Consider the following 25195-nt stretch of genomic DNA (forward strand, 5'->3'; position numbering starts at 1 on the left):
CGGTAGGAAATCACAATTGTTTCTATATTGTATATTGTTGTCTTCTTAAATAGTTAGCCAAGATCACTGGCCCCAGGCCTGAAAAGACAAGCAATATAAATGTCAGGTTGCTTCTTGTCTTGGTTACTTGAGACAAAATACCTGACACCCAAAATTAGGAAAGGAAAGGTTTATTTAGCTTACAGCTTTTGGAGGCTTCAGTTCATACTAAGCTGGCTTTAAGGCAAGGTGGCGTGGCTGAGGGGTATCCATTCATGTCTGCTGCAAGCAATAAAAGCAAAAAGGCCCCTCCAAAAAAACAAAAGCATGCCTCCTTCTCTCTTTTATGTAGTATGCCAGCTTCCTACCCTGGGCAGGTGCAGCACTCACACTACCAATCAGTGCTAGACAGAGAACCAATCACAAATGCTAGACTCAGCTGCCTCCATGACTGCATGAGGCTTGAGGGGCCATCCAAACACAAACCATAACACTTCTTTACTTCAGTTATTATCATCTCAGCCAGTATCACATCCAGTTGCTTTTGGGTGGGGGGGTAGGGGCAAGAGTCAGCTTCCTTCCCGTTTCTCCCCAGCCAACAGGACCTCCACCGGCACATAGGGAGGCTAGTGTGGTCACTCGTGTGGGGTAGGAATGCAGCCTTAGTCTTCCAAGGAAATTGTCACCCCAGTTCTGACCTTATGGATTTCCTGTGTTCTTCCACTCCTAGAGCTTATACCCAGGGTCTACCTCAGTGCTGTGAATTTAAAGCATCTCCTAGAAATCCAGTAGGGGAAACTAAATTGCTAGTGTAGTAGTGTTAGGAGATGGTTGGGTCAGCGAGCACCTTTCCTATGACTGAATTGCTTCCATTGTACGAGGATTGGATGGTGAGTTTTGTCTTTTTGCACTTGCACCTTCCCCATGTGAGAATGCAGCAAGACATCCCCTCACCAGACACTTAAATACTTGGTCTTGGGCTTTCTGGCCTCTAGAACTATGAGAAATAATTTTCCATTCTCCACAAATTACTAGTCTTAGGTGTTCCATAATAACAGACAGACTAGGATAGGGCAGTCATCCCTGCCACACCCCAGACTAATTTAACCAGCCAGCACCCTCCTCCAAACCACTGAACTACTGAATGTCATGTTTTATGCTTGTAATTCATTTAGTCAAGGGTAAATCCTATGAAGGCAGGTGGTGTGCCCAGAGCAAAGTTTGTTGGATTAAGGGATAAACCATACCTCAGGTCCCAGGTGGGCATGATTGTGGGAGATGAGTGTGTATTTTTGGTTTTTGTTTTTTTGTTTTTATTTTGGTATCAGAAATCAAACTCAGGACCTTGTGGTTGCCAGGCAGGTGTTTGTGCCACTGAGCTATTATTCTCAGCCCTTGCTTTTGGTTTTTTGAGACAGGATTTCACTGTGAAATTCAAGCTGGCCCTGAGCTGACTATGTAGCCCAGACTAGCCTCGCACTCACAGTGGTCCTCCTGCCTCAGCCTGGGTACTGGGATGACAGGTGTGCATTACCACACCTGGCCCTACATGGCCTGAATATCTGTGAAGTAGTCAGTTTCTCTCCAATGAAAATACTTCCTGAATATGTCCCCCAATCATCTTTCATTCCTCACCCCTTCCTTTCATTCCTCACAGATCATCTTTCTCATGAAAAATCCACTCTGCTGAGCTGGGCTGGGTATACATCTGCCAGGAAGATTCATTGTCTGTCCTCATCCAGCTCATCTGCTCGTGCCTGCTCTGTCACTTCCTGTGCTTGGTCCCAGATAGGACTTAATTTTGTCTTTTTTTTTTTTTTTTTTTTTTTTTTTTTTTTGAGATGGGGTCTTGCCATACTGTCTAGTTTGACCTCCAGTTTGGAATTTCTCCTGCCTCAACCTCCTGAGGAATATCTCAGATTATAGCAGTGTCCCACCACATCTGGGTTCCATCTTTTATTTTTTGTTTCTTTTTTTTAATCAGATTTTATTGGTACAGTTTAGATATATATAATGATCACATTCACCATAGAGAATTTGTATCTGTACATGATAGAACTTGATTCTTCTTTCCCCATTCCCCTGGTTCCTTTACCCCGTGGCCTCCCCATTTTCAAAAGCTTTGTTTCCATTCTTTTCTTCCCCCCCCCCTTCTTTCCTATCCCCTTTCCCACTCCCTTGGCCTCTCCCTATTTGAACATTTTCTTTCTGTTTCATACAACCTGATACACATTTTGGTCCTTCTTAACTTTGGTTTCTCAGTTTTATCTTTTAATAATCCAGGGATTTTGCTTCCCTCTTCACTTCGTGGTTGAGTCTCACTCTGTCTCCATCCACATGACCTTATTTCTATTTCCTTAACCACCTACCCTTCCTTGCCTGCTCCCTCTGGCTTTGAAGAATCCTCAACAGCCCATACTTCTAAGCAGTAGGATTAGCTCTAACTCAGTGGTGTTGAACTAATGGCATGCATGTGGCAGCAGGCTCACGAAGCCCTCTTGTCGGCATGCAAGTCAAGTGTAAGAGTTGTCTTTCCTAAACTCAAACCTTAGTATTCAGTTTCAATTGCAGTGTTAGCACCTCTTGATAAATAAGTGGGTTTTGGGTTGTAGTTTGTGAAAGAGTTTTTGGTACAGTTAGAAAACAGAATATAAAGTAAAGTGGTCTTTATTTTAAAGATGCGAAGAGAAGCTCCATGATCTCCGGGGTCTGGCTTTCTCTGCGTGTTACGCGGTGTGGGGACATACATATAGCTTTGGTCTGGGGTGGTGCCTAAAGGGGCATTACTGATGCCCCAGCAGCTGATTGAAAGTCATTTCACACCACAGGTAAATTGCCTAGGTGCGGGAAAGAGGACCTCAAGATAAAGCCCCTTGGTTTGACCTCCCACTGCTGTAGTATCCTATCTAGGGCAAAATCCTTTCAGTTTGGGCATGTAGTTTCTAAAAGGTAGACTCTCACTGCTCTAACTGATCTGATTTTGAACAATGTTAGCTTCCTATTATGGTAACTGATGACGTACCTTTTTTTTTTTTTTTTAACTAATAACACCTTTGGCCTACATGTACCATCCCAAAGTAGAGAGTTCTGTTACAAGACTTTATCACATCAGTATTGTGTTATTGTGTGAATATTGTTACAGAACCACTGTGTATATTTTCCTTTTCGTACAAGTTTTTGTTTTTCCTGGAGCTAATGATTCCTGATAAAGTCAGGTAGTCTTGCAGCTCTTTGTCCTCAGAGATGAATCCTTGTAGCCAGAGTATTCTCCAGCATAGGCTGCTAGCCTTGGGGCCTGTTGGCTACAAGGCTCTTATCTTGTGACTTTTTTCATCATTTTTTAGAAGTCAATTCCCTGTGTTTGTTTTGTTTTTCCTCTTTTTGCTAAAGAAGGAGGTTTTTTTGTTTGTTTGTTTGTTTTTTGTTGGATTTTTTTTTTTTTTTTTTTTTTTTTTTTTTTTGTCTTTTTTGTTTTTATGGGTACCAGGGATCGAACTCACAACTGTCTGCTTGCAAGGCAGGCACTTATGCCGCTGAGCTAAATCCCCAGCCCCTAAAGAAGGAGTTTTGTGGCTTTTTGTCTGTTTGAAAACATTACTCCTCTCTCAATTTTGATTGAAAATGTGCCTATGTATAGAGTCCTAGGTTGAAATTATTGTTTCTTGTATTGTTAAGAGTGGTTGATACTTTTATCTACCATTTTTCTGTAAATTGTGTGACCTGGCTGGTTCCTTTTCTTCTATGAATGAGCTGTGTTTGCTCTGGGAATCCTTAGACTCTTCTGTCATTGTTGTGTAGATGTCCTTGGCTGCTTCTATTCAGCACTTGTGTTGGTGCTCTTTTATCCTAGGACTTTTTTAGAATTTATCAATCAGATGACAGGGACCACCCAACCCCATCCTGTTTTATTCTTCCTGTTGTCTATCTCCTTTTCACTTTCTCCTTTTGAAAAAGTTTTGAGGCTTTCATTATCATTGCTCAGATTGGATTTCAGGTAGCACTTCTTCGTCCTGTTTCCTTTCTCAGCCTGGAGGACCTAGTTGGGTGTTATGGCTGAGAGGCCTAAAGCAGTTGGTGCTGTTCTGGCATCCACCTTCTCTACCAGGCAAGGGTGATGGAGTTTTGCTGCAGGGAGGCACTCAGCCAGATGCTGGGGGGGGGGGGGCTCCCTGGACACTGATGCTCAGTTTTGACATATTTAACACACAGTATCTCTTTCCTTTGTTTTGGTAACTTCTCTCACTTGTACCCAAATCTGAGCTATAGATTTATGTTTAAGAATGAAGCAGTTGAGAAGCCAGTAGGCTGTTCTGTGAACAGGTGGACTTTGAGGACTCTAAATGTTTGCATATTGAGGCTTTTTCTTCCAGGCTTTGGCATTTCAGAGAGGAACCCGGGAGAGATGGGTTGTTGAGCTCCCGGGAGCTAATATCCTAGGAGCATGACATGGAAATAGTGATCCTAACAAGATGGGATGGAGTCTTGTGCACCTAGCAGTTCTATAAACAAACATTCTGCATCTCTGTGCCAGCACCTGGCTTGAGCTCTACACCATGAGGCTTGGAACTTGTGTGCACTTGGTTTCAAAGCATCTGCACCCACTTCTGTGCAATCCTCCACAGTATATGTTTGACAGGCACTGTACACAGGTTCTGTGAATACGTGTGGTTCACCACTTTCAGCAAGAAGTCTGAGATGTACCTCCAAGCTGCTGGTGACGGCTAGGTTTTGAGGTAATCTGAACATCCAGCAAGATGCTATGAAACTGTAAGACAGCCAGCCACCTTATAGCTAACTGCCTCAGAACAGTTTGTGGAACCACTGTGACTGAGTAGAGTCCCAATACTGCTATAGGACTGCCAGGGGGTATCAAGCTGTGCCATGGGCAGACACACTAGTAGGAAAGTGGAGGCAGAACCAAGTCACCTCAAAGTACATGGAGGTGTTGAAATACCCAGTGCTCTATGTCAACACCGTATTTATGCTTTTAGCATCAGTTTCACTTTGTGAAACAGTGTCTATCAAATAAATTGATGCTAATAATTTAAATTTCACTGCTTTTGTAATTTTGTAGACATGTAGTTCATAAGAGTCATTTCAAGCTGGGCAAGACAACTGCACATCTATAATTGCAGCATTATGGGAGACTAAGACAGGTAGATTTAAACCCAAGCCAGGAAACTTAGCAAGATCCTGACTCAAAATAAAAATAAACAAACAGGCAAATGTGTATGTACATACATACATATGTACACAAAGGGCAGGGAATTTAGCTTAGTACAAGGGTCCCGGGTTGGTTCGATTACCAGTACAAAAAAGTAGACAAACCAAAAAAAAACCTCAGTCCATTTTAATTAAATGTGAAAATCATTGACAGAATACCATTAATTATATAGTCTTGTGTATCCTTTGGTATAAATGATATAAGTTTAGTTGCTTTTACTCCAATACAGAAAATTTTGTTTTCATTTTAAGCACAGTAGGTTGTTTTGAGTAATTTAAGAATTGATGGACGGAATGTACAGTTTAGTAGTAGAGCACTTGGCTAGCATGCACCAAGCCCTGGGTTCAGTATGCTGCACTACAGAAACAGATTGAGAGAGAAGCTTTGATAAGGAGTAGCTTCATCCTTTCCCCAAGTGTCACAGAAGTTTTGTTTTGTTTTTGCTTTAAAGAAAGTAATTGCAGCCATGAAATTCAGTTGCGGAAGCAGTGAACAGTGCCAAGTATCATCAAGTTCACTCCGCAGATGTTGGCAGGAAACTACATGTTAATGACTATTTGATTAAAGTGTTTGTGTGGACCTTTAAGAATTGCATTCTTCTCTTGCCATTTGGGGTAGGGGGTAGTTAGTTTCAAGTATTCTTGACCTTTAGGTCCATTTCTTATTAGTAGATACGTTGCTTCCAATAACTATGTAGTTTTGTCTTCAAAAACCTCCATTAGTGATGCTGCAGACCTTGGTGCACAGAATGGCCATCCTGCATGGCTGTGTCTGATGGATCAAGCCCTTCTTGCAACTGCAGCACTTCAGACTAAGGTGTGCTGTCCAATTGTGGTCCCAGGACACACCCACCCAATCAGCCCTCAGTGTGCAACCTACTTCTTGTTTAGGCAGCATATGACCAGGTTCCTCCAGAGTCCATTGCAGAGCCTTTTCTTGAAAATACAAGATTTTTTTTCATGACACAGACTTGGTATAGTTTTCTTGATTTAATAGTATATATTACCCAAGTGTGATAATAGATACCTGTAAATATCAGGATCCTGAGAGGTTAAGACATGAAAGTTTCAGCTTTGAACTCAACTTGGACAACTTGGTGAGAACCTAGTTCAGAATATAAAAACAGAGAGGATGAGAGATGTAATTCAGTGTGAAGGCCCTAGGTTTAGTCTTCAGTATGGGAGAAAGGAAAAACAGTCATCAGTTGCAGATCTGTTCCCTCTAATCCAAAGGATTTACTTCAGAGAAGCAAAGAACTTTTCCAGTGATTATTTTTGTTCTTTGACCCCATAATCTTTATTTCCAGTAAGCCATGAGATATTTGTCTTGTGAGGCCAGAAATCACAAATCTCACTTTGTAATGATGTCATTATCAAAGGAACGTTGATTTTATCCAGACACAGATATAGAATGCATACTGTCTAATATTTTATATGGAAGCCAACAAAAGTTATTGTGTATAACATTAAACATTTAGTAGACAGTTTAGTCTAGATAAATGCTTATATGCCAGGACCAGGTGTTCGATCAGTGGAATCACATTCAGAAATTTGTATGTGCTGATTTGCTCTCTATCCTAGAGACAGTCACTTGGTAGTTATAAGTTTGTCATGGAAGTTTCACTTTGTTCAGGGAGAAAATTGGTGTGTTCGTGTGTTTTCATCTTTTGGTTTTTGATATTCCTTGTGACTCCTCCCAAAAACAGTCTATAATTGCCTTTCTATTTTATTGACAGCTGACATCATTTCAACTGTTGAATTTAATTACTCTGGAGATCTTCTTGCAACAGGAGACAAGGGTGGCAGAGTTGTTATTTTTCAACGGGAACAAGAGGTGAGTAATTTACAATCCACAAATCAAATGAAATAATTCAACCCTTTCCATGTCACTTATGAGAAAGGAAGCAAAACTGTTTCCTGGTCTTTTGCTTCACATTCATGCCTTTAGACCTTGCTTCAGGGGTAAGCAAGAAGATCTGTGTCTCACTGCCAAGCCTCCTTGAGCCTGGTGCTGTCATGTAAAGTAGGGGAGGAGCCTTATTTTGCCAAAATGCTGAGGAGGAATGGAAGTGAAGGTGTTTGGAATGTGTGTGCTTACCTAGTGATTAACTGAATAGCTTCCTGGAAGTCACTTTGCTGTCCTGCTGTCCACAGAGTACTAAGCACTCATTGCAGAGAAATGATATAGGGCATAGGGCCTCACTTCTTCACCTCCTGAAAGCTTTTCTGTCCTTACGAAAAGGAACTTGCAGGTGAATTCATTCATAAGAGATACCTTTGCCACCACCTTCCCACCACCATTTCCCATAAGTTTCATCAGAGCTCTTAGTGATGATTAAGGGACAAGATTAGTATCTGTGTCAGGTATAGTGGCCCTTGCCTATAATTCCAGCTACTTTGGAGGCTGAGGCAGGAAGATTGTGTGAGCAGCCTGAGTAACTTAGTGTGAGATTTTTTTTGTCTTCAAAAAACAGACATGATGGCTTATGCCTGTAATCCCAGCACTTGGGAGGCTGAGGCAGGAGGATGGCTGCAAGTTGGAGGCCAGCCTGAACTGCATAGTGAGACCTAGTATCAAAAAACCAAAAACAAAACAAAACAAAATGTTTTTTAAGTGCTGGAGGTATGTAGCTCAGTGTAGAGCAGTTGCCTGTCTTGAATAAGCCCTTAAAAAAGAAGGCCAAAGTCTGAGGGAGTATCTGTGGTAGAATATTTTTCTAGCATGTGTGAGGCCAAGTCCCAAATCTCACATACACAGGATTATTTGTTATGAAAGAATGATGATGAGGGAACCAAGAAACACCAAGCCTGGGGCCTCTGCAAAACACTGTCTGGTTTTTTCTCTAACAGAGGCTAAGGCCTTTTATCATTGTAAATTCTAATCTCTATGTGATCAGTATGGTTCAGAGGTCAGTGGGCCCTTTTCCCTTCCCTGTGGATCATCTGTGCTTAAGGCACAAGTGGTTCTGCACTGTTCCCTGCTGTTGGCAAGGGGAGCTTTTAGAAATGGGTAGGACATCCCCTAGGACAGGGGGAATGGGAAAGATGGGTAAAGCTAACAAGTCTCACCAAAATACAGTAAACCTAGTCAGATTGTCAGCACACACTTACAATCCCAGAAATCAGGAGCCTGAGGTAGGAAGATTACCACAAGTTCAAGGCCAGCTTGAACTGCACTGCAAGACCCTGTCTTAAAAAAAAAACCCAACCAAACAAAAAGAGCTAGTCGTGGCTATCATTTTTATTATGTCCATGAAAGATTTTTATGTTTTGGGTTTTGTAGGTCTTTTTAACTTTATATTTTTATTAGTACATATTAATCACATATATTGAGCACATTCTCTTTTTTAAACTTTTATTAACGTGTTTGTGTTAACATACTTGTTGATCACATTGGTACATACGTATTGGTCACATTTTCTTTTTTTGTTTTGTTTTTAATGAAAGATTTTTGAAAGTTTTTTGTGATTTGGGCTGATGAGAAATCCTTTGATGAATAATATGTATATTATCTTTAGTCTTTCTAAGTCTGTATAGGCAATTTAATCAATTTGTAGTTTTATATCCTTATCCCAAAGACAGATTATTAGACAACACTACTTAAGAACCATGTATCTTAGCTTTTCATAGCAAGATTTTTGAACAAACTGTTAAATTCAAAATTTACTTTAAAAAGATTTGCTGTTGATACCTTTACAAAAGATACAATAGCTTTTACCCTTCACAGATCCTAGGATAGAAATTGAAAATTTTCTTGTTTCTTGAAAATTGCTTTGTTTTCTTGTTGCTTAAACTTTAAAAATACTGGCTTCCCCACTTTATATGCTCCACTTTAGTATCTTGAATAACTATTTGTAAGAAGACAATCTGTAATCATCAACTAGTGATTTCTTACTGTTTATTTTTTTCTTTGAAATTATGTACTATTTCTACCCATTTTCTGTTTTGTTTAGTCCTTCTTTAAATTAAATTAAAAAAAAAAAAGACACTACAGTACCCAGTGCTGATCATGGAGTGTCATGATGTGAAATCTAGCAATACTATTATTCTTTATTCAGAATGATTTTAACCTGCTTTAGTTTGTTTAATCTCAACATAAATGAAGATAAGGATAACTGCATGTATATTTAAGTGTATAGGATTGACAGCCATCTTACTAAGTTTTTGTTGGACAGTTGAACAGAACTGTTTGCAGTCTCACTATTTGAATTCCCACTTTATATATTCCTCTTTTATATCTTGAGAAACTATTTGTAAAACAACAATATGTAAACATAAACTAGTGATTTCTTACTGTTTTATTTTTTTCTCTGAACGTATATATTATTTCTACCTATTTTCTGTTTGGTTTAGTCTTTAAATAAAATTTTAAAAAATAATAAAAATAAAAATACTGGCTTCAAGCCGGGAGTGGTGCTACACACCTGTCATCCTAATAGTTGGGAGGCTGAAGCAGAGTATCACTGAGAATTTGAGGCCAACCTGGGCTATATAGTAAGTTCAAGCCAGCCTGAACTGCACAGCAAGCCCTTGTCTCAAGCTGACCCCCTTACTAGCTTCAAATGTAAAAGAAACTATGATAAAAAGTCAAGAATATTGTTCTAAATATATATTTGGATATTGCAGAGTTTTAGTATTTAGTTAAGGGATGTTAAGTCAGGGTGTGAAAGGACAGGCTTGTGCAGGAGCAGATTCCTAAGGTGTCTGTGTAAACCTGATTGACTGCAACTTGATGAACTGTAAGCAGTTTGGTTTTATCTTTATCTTCATATTTTGTTTTTAACATAAGGGCTTTTTGTTCCGTCACCTTTTGGATTCTGACTGCCATGCAGGAGGTACTCTTTGTGCCTGAGTTTTTCCAGTGTTGTTGGGGAGTGTAGACTTCTGTTTTCACCCACAGTCACAGCCACTCTGCTCTCCTGCTGTTAGAGCACAGAGAGCACCCACTGTACAGTTAGGCACCACAGATGTCACATGTGCATCTTAGAATTGTGGGAGCCTGGAAGATTGCTGGAGGTATGGAAGGGGAAGCAGTGGAGTGGTAGCATAGCGGAGCTAGGTTGCTAGGAACCTGTGGGTGAGTTCTGGCTGGGCAGAAGACAGCAGGTAAGTAGAAAGTGTGGCAACTAGTGTTACTGGAGCTTTGTTTTGTTTTGTTTTGTTTTTTAACTAAGGATTAATTCAAGGCCTTTGCATTCAGCTACATCCTTAGCCCTTTTTATTTTGTAGAGATCTCCCCTGCTTTTTTTTTTTTTTTTTTTTTAACTTTTTGTTTTAGGACAGTGTACCTTACTGAGTTGTTCAGTTGCCCAAACTGGGCTCAAACTTGTACTCTTTCTGGCTCAGCCTCCTATGGTGTTGGGATTATAAGTATGTGTCACCACACCTAGCTTGAGCTGTTTTGTTTTTTTTTTTTTTTCATTAATATCAGAACCCTTATCTGTGTTAAATCTTACAGTGAATTTTGTGTGTAAAATGGAAGGATACAGGCATGGCCACCCTCTGAAACTCAGCTCTAGTCTGCCCAGCATTAGTCTCCCCCAGGTATACAGCTTTACCCTGACAGAGTCAGATGGTCCATTAAAGCCAGGAATCAGCATGCACAAAAACAAAATTAGCTTTCTGTCAGTTCCCTTTCCTATTTGTTGTCCTGCCCCAGCACATCTGGCTCACAGACCTCCTTCCACCCTAGTCCCTAAGGCTTCCTTCGGAACTCCTCTCCTCATTTAGAGTGGGAGAGTCTCCCCATGTTCAGAACTTCTCTCCTTGTATAGGGTAGGAGAGTCTCCCCATGTTCAGAACTCCTCCTCACTTATAGTGGGAGAGTCTCCCCATGTGCACTGGGTACTGATGAGTCCCTTTCGATCAGCAACAGTTCAAGGTAACCTGGGCTTTGGGAATTTGGGTGAAAGTTGATGGTGGTTGGAGTGGAGGGTCATGTTTCTTTGATTTGTGGCAGAGTGGCCAGAGCAGCAGGCAGCTCTGATTTTCTTACATTCTGCTACTTTCTTTAGTGTGTGTTTTAAGCATGGAACTAAATTCCACAAATCTTTCTTCTAAAACAGTTCAATTTTGTTTTTCTCCTTTGCAAGTTAGAACTGTACTTGTGGATTATGTTTCTTTGTAGAAGGGAGAGGGGCATGCTCAGGGGAATAAGCAGCTTAATAGCATTAACCCCTTAATGTATCATACCCAAGAAAATCACATAGTGAAGGGCTTTCTACTTCTGCCTGGTGAGTGCTGAATTCAAGAAACATGCAGTGCTTAGAAATCAGTGCAGTGGAGGGGGTCACATAGTGTTTTGCAATGTCTTCTCATATTTTATCTTAATTCAGAAATATAAAGCACTCATCTTGACAAGATTTATTTGTGGTTTCCTTGGCATACATATTGAAGAGCTGAAAATGCAAACTTTTAGGTATAGATTACATGACAAAATTGAAACAATATAAAAGGAAAGAAATACTCAGAATACAGATGATATTCCCACTATGCCCCCACTTCATTCTCCTACTTTCTTACCAACTCACTTGATTACACCACTCCCCCCTAGAGTTGCTCATTATTTGGAAGATGGCATATATTTTCCCAAGCATGTTTTTCTACTTTACTGTTAAATTTAGAATTACTTATGTGTATTAAATTTATGTAAGCAGCACCTTACTGGGGATATTTTTATGCAGCTTCTTCTCCTACATGAATTGTAGGACCTGTCTCTGCAGGTCCATGAAGTTACTAGCTGTGTGGTTTGCATATGTGGCTCTGCCACTGATTGTCTGTGCTGCTTGGCATGTGCACTGTCTGGGTATATCACAGAGACTGGTTTGACCCTATATTTGGGTCCTCTTGAACTGGCTCTAAAGGTGCTCTGTCCCTAGGCTTAGGTTGTAAGTGTTAGTACCTTTATAGGCCCCAAATCTCCTTCAGTCACTCAGCTCCCTGAGTAGGGCAGAAACTACCAGAGACAACACATCCATCCAGTTATGTTCCTATGAAATTACCTATATAGAGCTGAGTGTAGTGGTGCATGCCTCTAATCCCAGCACTCAGAAGGCTGAGGCAAGAGATTGCCATAAGTTCAAGGCCAACGTGAACTATGCAGCAAGACCCTGTCTCAAAAAGAAAAGCTGTTTACATATAGCAAGGTGCAATTGGCAGACCCTGCCTAGAGAAATACCTAGACATGAAATAAAATTGTTAGGAAATTCTCTTCATTTTTTCTGAATACATTAATTCTGAGTTTTATCCTCTTGAGTTTTTTTAACCTTCAAAAATGTGCTAGATCATTTAATGTTCAGATTGGTAGTACTAAAATTTTATCTTAGTATGCTTATTATTGAAACATTTGTTATGATTCCTTACAGAATAAAAGCCGTCCTCATTCTCGGGGAGAGTATAATGTTTACAGTACCTTTCAAAGTCACGAACCAGAGTTTGACTATTTGAAAAGTCTAGAAATTGAAGAAAAAATTAATAAAATTAGGTGGTTGCCACAACAGAATGCTGCTCATTTTCTACTCTCTACAAATGGTAAGATTTTTTCCTTTAAGTGACTATTGGAGTTAGTACTATTTTAAACTTTCTGTATGGGTAGATTCCATTTTAAGTCATTGGTTGGGGGTAAATTATCAGCTAAAATGACAAGTGATAGGTTGAAAATTTAAAGTGTACCCAAAATATTCCAGTACTACATTCTTTACTTTGTGTGTTTAGATCTTTATATTGTGTGAAACAAGATATATATAATCAAAAGTTTAAACACCAGTGTAGAGTCACAAAGCTTTCTAATACCATACTCAAACAGTGATGCGTGGTATGATACTGTCTTTTAATATAAAGATTGCTGTTTTTCATTTCAGATAAGACTATTAAATTATGGAAGATAAGTGAACGAGATAAAAGAGCAGAAGGTTATAACTTGAAAGACGAAGATGGAAGACTTCGCGACCCATTTAGAATTACAGCACTACGGGTACACACTGCATCTTCTTTAAACTTCCCAGGCCTTTCCAGATATTAATGAAGAACAGTGTAACATCAGCTATTTAAGAAAGCTACTAAGGAAAATATCATAAACCCATTCCTTATAATAGTAATCATTTTGTGTATGCATGTTTTAAAGTGGGAGTCTTCAGGTTTTCACTGAAGCAAAAAGTCACATATTATCGTCAGAAAATACAGCTAAAGTTATTAAGGGAAAAGTTCACCTTTAATCCCACATCAGACCTCTTTCTAAGCAGCACCAGGAATTCAGAGCCCTTCCTTGGTGAAGTAGCTCAGGTTGCAGATTGGAAGATGAACTGTGGACTAGCAAGGTAGCATTAGTAACAGGGTAGTGACAGGGTAGTAGCGTTTCTTCTTCAGGTAGCCAGGGCGCATTCTGATGTTTCACAGTTCGTCTCTCTGTGAGCATTGTTATTTTAATTATTTAATTGCCTGTCTTTTGGGATTCCAGGGTATAATATGGAGTGATCATATTTCATCATTTTTAATAATGGGTTTTTTTTTTCCTTTTTGCATCTGTGTTGAATAAAATATAAAATCTCAGTGTCTTATAGTTGGTGCACCCATCACCAATTAGTGGTTTTTTAGATGAAATAGATAAAGAGTTTTTTTTTTTTTTTTTTTAAATTGACTCCTACCCAGATAAGTCTGGTGAATCACAGGACAGAGTCCAGCAGAAAGACCAACACCCACTTAGAGGCACTGTGGAGAAAGCCACTTGGTCCAAGAGGGTGTAGGTGGTATTTGGAAATGGTTGTCTGATTGCTCAGTGAGGTTTGAGTACCAGCACACTATTGTATTTTTAAGTAAAGACTCCTCATCTAGCATGCTTAAGGTCCATGGGAGAGGTTGCTGCCAGGAAGGATGCTGTACAGTCTTTTTCCCTGGCACACGCCAGTAGCAGTGTGGCAGGCCTGCCTGCATAGTAGATGATCTATTCTGATGCCATTCCTTGAGCCATATTGGGAGGGTGGTAACAGCTTATTGAGGACCATTTCTGTCCCAGCTTTTCTCTGACCTCGGACATTATTACCAAGTATGCTGTTGCTTAAAGACTGAGAAGGGCGGAGGTGTTTAATCAAATCTGTGGGTCCCAAGATGATTTTTATTTTAAAACACCAGTGATTTCTGATACACTGGTGCTGTATTTGCATCCATGAATCGGTATAAATCATGTTTAGTGATAGTCACACTAATTTTGAAGTTTCAACAGATAAACTTTCAGTACTAAACTGTCAGCCTCATGAAATGGAAAGCACCTTGGTGGTGAGGGCTGCACCGAGACCTGTTCAGTGCTGTCTTTCTCTTCCATGCCACCCACATGTTCATATATGGCTCTCTTTCAGGGGCCTCAACCTCCCATCAGACCCCTGTACAGCTCTATGGGTTGATGTGTTTAATTTGGAAAAGCTGAAGTGTTTCTGAATTGGCTACACTATGAGGGAACAGTGTTATGGGCTGGGTAACTGTATGTGGACTTAGGTCTGCCTTTGAGTTCCTGCCTCTCAAAATTCGAACTGAACTGTTCAGTTTGTCTGTCCTTATCTAGTTTAAATTTTTTTTTCTCTGAAGTTATTTTAGTAGTAGAGAAGGAAATATTATACTTGTCATATATTTTAATCAAAGACTTGTTGGAAAGTCATGGCAGGTGTGTATGTGTGTGTATTTTAAGGAGGAGTTTAATTCACCTTACAGGCAAGTGTGTGTTTCTGTCGTGTAATGGTAGAACTGATCCTTTGTGTTCTAGGGACTCTTAAGGGTGTGGTCTGCACTGATTGGGTTAAAATGAGACCTGTATGTACACTCTATGTATCTTCTCCAGGTAATTTTTACAGGATTTAGCCAGAGAAGACTGAGTGAAGATATTTTTTACTAGCTTTCAAGACTCTTTTCTGATGTCTGATTATAACTAAGACAAGCAATACTATCTTTGTCTTTATTTTGAACCTTTAGCTGCCCTTGCAGCCAGATGTTAGTGAGGTCCAGGCCTTTTCCACTGTTCCTCATGACCATTTGCTTGCTTTTGTTTGGCACACGTGTTCTCCATCTCTGCCCTTTCAGCACAGCAGTGTGTCCCCTTACCACATGCTCGTCACATAGATGGAAAGAGTGGGTGTCCTTTCATAAGCATACAGCCTTGTCCCTGAGTCCTGTGTCACTGGCACAGAGAGGCAGTACCAACGCTAGTGTAGTAAGATAGGAGATTTGTGCATCCAGCTGCAGGGAGAAAGGATGGAGACACAGTGGGGCTCTCCACTGCACCTTTCAGGATAGTGCTGTCCAGTCTCCTGGTGTGGCCCCCAGGAGACAGAGCAGAGTAAAGCCTCAGATCTCTGGAAGCAGCTAGGGTTAGTTTGTCTTCCTTTCTTCAACAGGAATGTGTTAGCCTCAGTATTGGAGATAGGGACAAAAAACTTTGAATAGATAACCATTCCATTCTGTACCTGTTATAGCTCTGCTAAATGGTTATTTGGGTATGTTGCCTGTACAGAAATTACGTTAGTCTCTTTTTGTTATCTGTTCTATGTGTTATGACCTTTGTTTTGAATACCTGTTTCCTTCCATTTTTAGGTTCCTATATTGAAGCCCATGGACCTTATGGTAGAAGCAAGTCCACGGCGAATTTTTGCAAATGCTCACACATATCATATAAATTCCATTTCAGTAAATAGTGATCATGAAACATATCTTTCTGCAGATGACCTGAGAATAAACCTATGGCATTTAGAAATCACAGATAGAAGCTTTAGTATCCTTCACCAGGTGGTTATCTCTACATTTTTCTTAGAATTATTATCCAATTATATCTCATGTGCTTTTGTAGTCTTACATCTCAGAGTCTAATCTTAAATATAGTTTGCTACTTAGTAGCAAGTAATGTAAGTACTCTGTGATGAAATTGACCTGAAGCTTATGGCCCACGTGATTCTGACTGTCTTAAGCACAGTATATCTGAAAAATCAGCATTGAACATTTTTTCTTCTAAATTTGCAAATAGGTAATAGACTGGAAAATATGGCTTAGATTACAATAGTATTTGATTACACATGAGAACTCATTTTATTGTGGCTTGGCCACTGTCCTGCCTTGGGCTCCTTTTTTGCTTGCACCTCTTACACTCCAGATGCTGCTCAGCTGTGCCATCTGGGACTCCTGTGGGAGCTCCAGGCACCCAGTCACAGTGGGCATCTCCCTCAGTGCCCATGATGCTCAGTCCTTGCCCAGGTCCTCCTGGGTGGTAACCAGGATTATGACTCCTGGGAGCTATTCTGATACTCCATTCTGTGAGCTCCAGGAGCCACAACTCTCCCAGATTCCAGCTCGCTCTCTCTCTCTCTCTCTCTTTCTCTCTCTCTCTCTCTCTCTCTCTCTCTCTCTCTCTCTCTCTCTCTTTTTAATTTGCAAATAGGATCTTGTTCTGCAGTTCAAGCTTACCTTGTCCTCACTGGAGTTCTGCCTCAGTCTTTCAAGTGCTGGGATTACAGCCATGCAACACCTTGCCCAGCTCTAATTTGTCTTCTTAACTTAAAACTCATCAGTTTCTCTCAGTACCCCCTCTCCTGCTAGAACCTGCAAACACCAGCCTGGCCCTGGGCAGCCATAAGGCTCTAGAGTCTCTCTAGGTTTCTCTCCTGTGCTCTGGTGTCTAGTGATTTGAGCTGCAGATTTAGAATGTTGGTTTTCTCCATCAGAGAGTGTATTTCCCTGTTGCAAATTTGCCTGGAGCTGAATTGTTCCTTTTCTCATTATTTCCATTGACTGATTTCTGTGTTTGACGATTAATATTGGCATTGTTCTGATGACTCAGACAGAGCAAGCTCTTCCCTAATGTCAGGTAATTAAAAGAACAGTATCTTTTGAAACTTTTTTTTTTTTTTGCAGTATTCTTGTGTTTGTAAATATTTGTGTATAAATGTGAGATTTTGCATAGGTAGCACTCAATTGCCTTTCTTGCATGTACTGTCTTGCTATTAGAGATTTCATGAGACCGTCACAGCAGCATGGTGAAAGCAGGGCTCATGTCTGGATTGACTCTCTGTCCGGCACATCCTGTGGTCTGATTGTTGCATCCCTCAATATGTTGCCAGTGATGTGCTCCCTTAGAATACAGTATGTTTGGTCAGCCTCCTTAATGTCTGGTCTCTTGAATACACTCCATGGTTTCTCTGTGTCTCACTCACTTGGTTGGGTGTAGCTAACCTAATCGGCCAAGCACTGCGCCTTAACACTGTACTCCAGACATTGTGGATATCAAGCCTGCTAACATGGAAGAGCTGACGGAAGTCATCACCGCTGCTGAATTTCACCCACACCAGTGCAATGTATTTGTCTACAGCAGCAGCAAAGGGACCATCCGGTTGTGTGACATGCGTTCCTCTGCCCTGTGTGACAGACACTCTAAGTGTAAGTACCTGGTGCTTACTAATGGGATCATTTAAGTTCTGTTTTCTAGACACTGACCCATCTGCACAAATAGAGGTGTCTCTTACCCTTCCCACACCCTGAAAAGTGTATGGGGCTTTGCCTATGCCTGCTATTGGCCATTGCTAATAGGGAGTGGGACTTAAGGTCTCATTCCCAGCAGGTGACCATCCTAAACTGACTGTTGTGAGATGAGAGTTTTTGGTGTGAGTAGTTTACTTCTGTCCCCGGTTCCAGTGCCTCATCTGACTACCTTCCAATCTGATAAAGATATTTATGGTCTCTATCTTTGTGCCTTGGGACCCAGACTGAGACTGCCACTGTGCATGCAACCTGTGTTCAAGTGAGCTTTGCTAGATTCACAGTTAGTTCTGTAGGGGGGGAGTCTACATTTAATTTGCTGGGCCTTGACATTCTCTCAAGGTGATGAAAGTTTAGGTTTGGTTCTGGTAGGCTTGATAAGCAAATTCAGTAGCAACTGGATACAAAGTCAGCACCCAAAAATCAATAGACTTGGGCAACCTACTCAGGACCCCTTGTCTCTCTTGGGCAGAAGCTTTTTTTTCCTCTCAGTAAATATATTCTCCTTAAAACTAAAAAAAAAAAAATCGGCCTTCCTGTATGTGAATAATAAAGTTACTGAGAGAGCAATCAGGAAAAACCACACCTTTCACCTTTGAGTAGCTTCTCAGAAAAATGAAATACCTAGAAATCAATGTAACAAAGGATGTAGAAGAGATTGAAAGCTACAGTACTCTGAAAAAAGATTGAAGATGATATTAGAAAATGGGGCGATACCTCATCCTCTTGGAAGAACCAATATAGTCAAAATAGCCATACTTCCAAAACTTTTACAGATTCAGTGCAGTCGCAATCAAAATTCCAATAGCGTATCTCACAGAATTAAAATTCTCCTAAAATTCACCTGGAACCAGAAAGAGAACTAGAATAGAATAGCAAACGCAATCCTGGGCAATAAAGACAAGACAGGAGGCATCATAATCCTTGACTTGAAATTATACTATAAAGGTACTGTGATAAAAACAGTGTGGTACTGGCCAAAGAAGAGACCCAAAGATCAATGGGACAGATTAAAAGATGCAGGAACAACTCCAGACACTTAAGTCACCTTATCTTTGACAAAAGTACCAAACACATTCACTGGAACAAAGATAGGCTTGTTAATAAATAGTGCTGGTAAAACTGGCTCTGCACATGCCAAAGATTAAAGTTGTGCCTTTATCTTTCATCATGTACTTAACTAAGTTCAGAATGGGTCAAAGATCTAAATATTAAAACAGAAACATTAAATCTGCTTGAAGATAGAAAAAGTAAAACTCTTGAAGACATTGATGTAGGCAGAGAATTTATGAATAAAACCCTGCTTGCACAGGAACTATGACAGAGAATCAACAGCTGGGATCTCATCTTACTGAAGAGCCTTTTGCACAGCAAGATAAGCCACCAACAGAGTGGAGACAACCCACAATGTGGGAGAAAATGTTTTCCAGCTGTTCCTCAAAGGATTACTATCAAGAACATACAAACAACTCAAAAAATCAGTTCTCCCAGATTTAAAGACCTAATCTAAAAATGAGCATCTGAGATGAATACACACCTCTCAAGTGGGGCATGGTGGTGCACTCCTGTAATCCCAGCACTCAGTAGGCTAAGGCAGGAGGATCACTGCAAGTTTGAGACTAGCCTGGGCTACAAAATGAACCCAAGGCCATCTTGAACTGCATAGCGTGATCTTGCCTCAAAAAGACAATAAAGAAAAAGAAAAAAAAAAAAACTTATCAGATGAAGAAATAAAAATAAATAATATTTGAAAAAATGTTCAACATCATTGGTCATTCAAGAGATACAAATTAAAACAACACTGAGATTCCACCTCACTTTGGAGAGAATGGCTGTTTTCAAGAAATCAACCAATAACAAATACTTAAGGAGCTCTGGGGAAAAAAGAACCTTTCTGCACTGTTGGTAAGTGTGTATACTGATGCAGTCACTGTGGAAATAAGTGGAGATTCCTCAGAAACTAGGATTGGAGGTCCCAGAAGAATTAAAAAAATATACCACAGCAGTATAGGTGCACCCATGTTTATAGCAGAACAATTTGTAATAGCCAGATCTTAGAACCCTAAATGCTCATCATCTGAGGAATGGATTTTTAAAATTATATTTATGCAATTGAGTACTACTTAGCCATAAAGAAGGATAAACTTGAGGCTTTTATAGGTAAATGGATGCAACTTGAGACCATAGTCATAAGTGAAATCAATCAGATACCCATGTGTAAATATCATTGTCTCACTAGTGTGAGACAATAGTGATTTCCAGTGTGAGAAACTGAAAGAAACAATATGTTTGTATATGTGTGTGTGTATAATATACAATGTATATACCATTATTACCTCCTAATTATTTGTGTTCTGATTCTGAATTTTTTTTGTTTAAAATAGATTTTTAAAAAAAGTTTAGGTTTTATTTATAGCCATAAATAATAGGTATGCCAGGCACATGCCTGTAGTCCCAGCCACTTGATACTAAGGTAGGAGGGTCTTTGACTGAGGAGTTCCAGGCCTAACTGAAAAGAGTAGGCTCAGCTGTGGGGAAAACCATAGCCCATGTTTTGTGTTACGCAGTGTGGCTTTAAGAATAGTTTTTATTTGTCAGCAAACTGATTTAGTTGGATAAATGTAAAACATGACAGTAGCCAGCTTCAAGTTAACTTCCTATGTAGAACCTATACATAGTATAGGTCCATTTAGGGCCCAATAGAACATGACTATTCAGCATGCAAAACAGGACTTTTATTGCTAACTGGCTTTGGCCAGTAGGTCCATTGGGCTGTTAGTGGTGAACTTCCACATTGCCAGGTTAATAAACTGCCGGTCAGTCCAGCAGACCTATAAGGTGGCCCTCTGAGAGGTGCTGTTTATCAGGTATCATCTTCCTGTGGTGGGCATGGGTGGGGCAGGACATCATGTGCTCAGGCCTGGTGCCACAGGGACACAGACATCCATGCAGTAATGGTTTTAGTCTTATGCCATAGTCCTCAACCTTGTACATACCAGGATGTACCAAGCCATCTGATTTTGGTCCCAAATCTGTGTGGGATTTGGGTGTCTGCGTTTTGAGTGTTCATCCCTTGACACCCCTGGTGGTTGAGAATCTGCAGTTCTTATCTAAAGAATCAGAAAAAGAAAATCAGAAAACTCAGAGAAGCCCAAATGGTTAGGAGATTTACTAGTGTCAAGGCTAAGTTCACCAGAGTCTCAGTGAGGGTCCAATATCTGCTTGAGCTTGAAGCTGATCTGTCCTCTGATTTAAAACAGAAGCTGAAAATACTTTATTTTGTTTTTCAGTTTTTGAAGAACCTGAAGATCCCAGTAGTAGATCCTTTTTCTCAGAAATCATTTCATCCATCTCTGATGTGAAATTCAGCCATAGTGGTCGATACATGATGACCAGGGACTACCTTTCGGTAAAGGTATGGGACCTCAACATGGAGAACAGGCCTGTGGAGACCCATCAGGTGCACGAGTACCTGCGGAGCAAGCTCTGTTCCCTGTATGAGAATGATTGCATCTTCGACAAGTTTGAGTGCTGCTGGAATGGGTCAGACAGGTGAGCCTGCGTTATGTCAGGAGTCATTCTGAATGACTGCTGATCCACCAGGGTTTCCATTGGGACTCACCTGTTACCGTAGCAAGGTGGGGACTTGCCACCTTCCAAAGGAGCAGAAGAGGGATTGTATACTCTAGGCCTTTTGTTTGCTTGCTGATAATACCAGTTAGAGAAAAAGGACATCTGAATAGATTTCTCATTTAGACAGAAACATAGAAAATGATGCATGGCAGCTGAATCCAACTGAAAAAGAATGAGTAAGGAAGCACCTTGCCTCACTGGCATGGCCCCAGTTCCTCTTTGCATGTGGAGAGATTGCAGGGAAGAGCACTGGCAGAGCTCACTGCCTGTGCTGTTCGGAGACAGTGGTTTTTAGTGTGGGGGTTACAGGGCTCATAACATGCTTTTTGCACACTCTTTTAAGTACTGTTTCTACTGCTACTGAGTGTTGTCTTTTTTTTTTTAATCCATTTTATTTCAAAGATAATAAGAAAAGAAAAAAACCACTAAAATAATTTTAAAACACATCAATCATACATTGTGCATTGTCATTCCGAAACCATTCACCCAGAGCACATCTGTGTTCAATTGTCTGAATGAAGTCTTTACTATTACATCAAAACAAAAACCACACATTTCACATAATGGAAGGAGAGTATCTTTCTGTATAATATTTCTTTAGAATTTAAGCGAATAGGAGTTCCGGTACTGGTCACAAGTAGCTGGGCAGTCAAAACCCTTGAGCATAGAAATGCTGGCTGTGACACAACAGTACCTCTTCAGATGCAAAGTTGAACTCATGAATAACCAAGAGGAATTTCACAAGGTCCAAAAATAAAGAGGGGCTTGAACTTTGAACAGAAAATGACTCCAAAGCCCTGCAGTGGCCTCAGGGACGCCAAGGGATGCCAGGAGACTATGTCAGTCTCTACAGCTGAGTGGTGTTTCTTGGACTCACATGATAGCAAATTGAGATTGGGACCCTCAAGGTTTTAAGAGGAAAACACCCATGTAGTCATAATTTATCTAAGACCTGGATTTGGGTAGCTAGAAATCACCTGAGATGTGTCCCCACGGCTTGTACTGGCTAGCCCCTCAGTGTGGAAAACCTTATACTCATGAATATAATGCCAACTGTGAGTGGTGGTATACACCTATAACCCAACACTCAGGAGGCTGAGGCAGGAGGATCACCACAAGTTCAAGGCCATCCTGAATTATAGAGCAAGACTCTGTCTCAACCAACCAAAAAAATATATATATATTTTTTAAGTACCATCTCCATACCTTGTTTAGATGAATCTGAAGTCACCATTCAGCTGTGGAGATTTGAAGCAGGACATAGGGCCCCTGTGGCCAGCCCAGGGCTTTTGGGTCTTGTTCAATTCTGGTTTCATCTCCCTTTGTTTTCTTTAGCCTCATACTGAATAATTAAATACTTCCATGTGGCCAGTGTCCTGGGTATCCTGGGACAGGATCTGTTTATAGAATCACTACCCTAGAATGTTTCAGAAAGGCCCAGGACGTTTTTCTCAGGTCACAGCAAGCAGCCTGAGCTTTGTGTTAGCATAAGTTTCCACAAGGCAGAAGCTGTGTAGACAGTAGGGTTGTGTAGCAGCTCCTGAAATATCCACTGCTTTTATGGTAGGTAGAAAGCAAACCTGCACTTTGACCTCTCACTTCAAGGGTAGGGACACTCAGGAATCACGACAGACCCAGTGAGAACAAATTGGCTCTTATACCTGGGATGGGTCATCCCAGCCAGCACCTTCAGGGCTTCTAGGAGTCCCTCAGATTAGAATTACCAAAGTGCCACGCAGGAAACAATTACAAGCACATGTAGAACAAAGCCAACCATGTGCAATAGAGGCAACAGAATTTCTCAGTATTCAATTGTTAAAATTATTACAGAATATAAAATTGCTTGAAATAGACTAAAAGAAGAAGCTAAAAATCTGAACAAGGAACCAGGTTATTAAAAAATGACCTAGGAGATTTGGAAATGAGTCAAACAAAACTTCTAGAAATAAAAAATACAGCAGATGAAAATTTATATGTGGGTTTAGCAGCAGACTTAGTTTAGTTAAAGAGATTTTGAATTGGTGAACCAAAAGGAAGATGGTAAGTTACCTAAAATATAGCCCAGAGAGGCTGGGGACTTGGCGCAGCCGTATAGGCACCTACCTAACAAGCACGAGATCATGAGTTCAATCCCTGGTACCAAAATATAGCCCAGAGAGACAGAAAGCATGAAAGGTTAAAAGCATGAAGGAAAGGATGAGATCTAGTACACATACAAGTAAAGCATCCAAAGTACAGTATGTGGAGAAGTAATGTTTAAAGTGATGATAGCCAGGAATTGTCTTCCATTGAAAGTTGGAATATACAGATTCAGGAAACACAAAATGAATATAAGGGCATCTAGATTCATAACATAATGAAAAGCAGCCTGAAAAAAGTAGTGTAAAGAGTAGAGGTTGAGGCTGGAAATAGATTTCTCCACAACCACAGCAGAAGCCTTTTATCCATTTTAGTTACTATCCCAAAATACTTATGGCTGGGTGACTTTATAAAGAAGACCTTGCAGTTTAGCTCACAGTTTGGGAGAGAAGTATAAGATTGGGTGGCCCCCTCATTGAACTGGTGAAGCCCTCATGGCTGATTTGTATCACATGTGTGAGAGAGAGGTCACATGGCAGGAGGAGACACAGGCGGTCCAGCCAGACTCACCTTAGTAACTCACCCCTCTTGTAGTAACTAATCTAGTCCCTTAAAATCTAACCCAGTTTCAGGTGACCTCAGTCTCAAGAAAAACATGAATCTGCTTCTGAAGGTGGATCCCTCATGACACCAAACACCTGTGAAAATCCTCTACCACTTCGGTCCTGTTGTGTTGGGGAGTTAAGCCTCAGTGTGACTTTCTGGGGACAGCCACACTCCAGCCATAGCAGAGCCAGAAGCTAGTGTGATAACAATATATTGTAAGCTTCTTACTGTCTCCAGTGTGCTGAAAAAAAACTACTGTCAGCTTATAAGTGTGCATCGAAATGATCATAAGAAAAGCATAGAAGGTAAAGGTATTTTCAGACAGGAAATGGTGAGATCCGAAGGAACTCATTTCACTATATAACATGCTTCCAGCCTGAGAGAGGCTCTAGAAAGAGGGTGTGTGAGTTAGAGGCAGGCCAGCCAGCAAAGATGCAAGCAAGTTAATGCCTGTACAGATCTGTGTTGACCTGTCCCGACTGGTCGTCTCTGCTGGGGACACCACTGTGCACTGTACACTGTACAGTGGATAAGCTCTGGGTGTTTAAGACTTCAAGAAATGTCAGGGGAGTATCTTTAAGAGATCTGGAGACTGTAGGACTTAAGGGCCTAAAAACCTAGGAAAGGAAAAAAGGTACTACAGAATTTATCTACATTAAGATTTAAACTTCTATAGATGGGGATATAGCTCAGTGGCACAGGCACCTGCCTGGCAACTCGTAGTACCAAAAAAAAAAAAAAGATTTAAACCCCATGCCTGTAAACCCAGCACTCTGAAAGGCTGAGGCAAGAGGATCAAGATTTGAGCCCAGCCCAAGTAACTTAGCAAGACTTTGTCTCAAAAATTTTTTAAAAAGACCTAGGGAATGTAGCTCAGGGCAAAGGCCCTGCGTTCACTCCCTAGTACTACCCCCATAAAGGAACACAGGACCCACTTTTATGAGTGACTGCTTTGGCAGTAGGGTAGAGAATCACCTTTTTAGAGGGTGCACCGTGAGATTTAACTGTCTCAGTGAAGGAATTGGGAACATGGATATTCACTATACTGCGCCTCATTCCTCTCAGTATATCTGAAACACTACACAGTGTTTCAGTTACAGATTCTCAACAACATCTGAAAGATTTCCTGGTATTATTTGCTTAATCTATTCACACTTGCAGATACTTT

General features: G+C 40.6%; 1 protein-coding gene across 1 annotated transcript in view; it reads left to right on the plus strand.

The window, feature by feature from the left end:
- Positions 1–25195, plus strand: part of Ppp2r2d (protein phosphatase 2 regulatory subunit Bdelta) — a 48858-nt gene that overhangs the window by 20264 nt on the left and 3399 nt on the right. Inside the window, exons 3-8 of the mRNA XM_063244958.1 lie at positions 6939–7036; positions 12567–12732; positions 13062–13174; positions 15778–15955; positions 17446–17610; positions 21000–21261. Coding sequence (XP_063101028.1) covers positions 6939–7036; positions 12567–12732; positions 13062–13174; positions 15778–15955; positions 17446–17610; positions 21000–21261 — 982 coding nt within the window. The remainder of the gene's footprint in view (positions 1–6938; positions 7037–12566; positions 12733–13061; positions 13175–15777; positions 15956–17445; positions 17611–20999; positions 21262–25195) is intronic.

This window comes from Cavia porcellus, unplaced genomic scaffold (genome assembly GCF_034190915.1).
Source record: "Cavia porcellus strain 051 isolate PalLab524CR breed Dunkin Hartley unplaced genomic scaffold, mCavPor4.1 scaffold_2, whole genome shotgun sequence".
Lineage (NCBI taxonomy): Eukaryota > Metazoa > Chordata > Mammalia > Rodentia > Caviidae > Cavia > Cavia porcellus.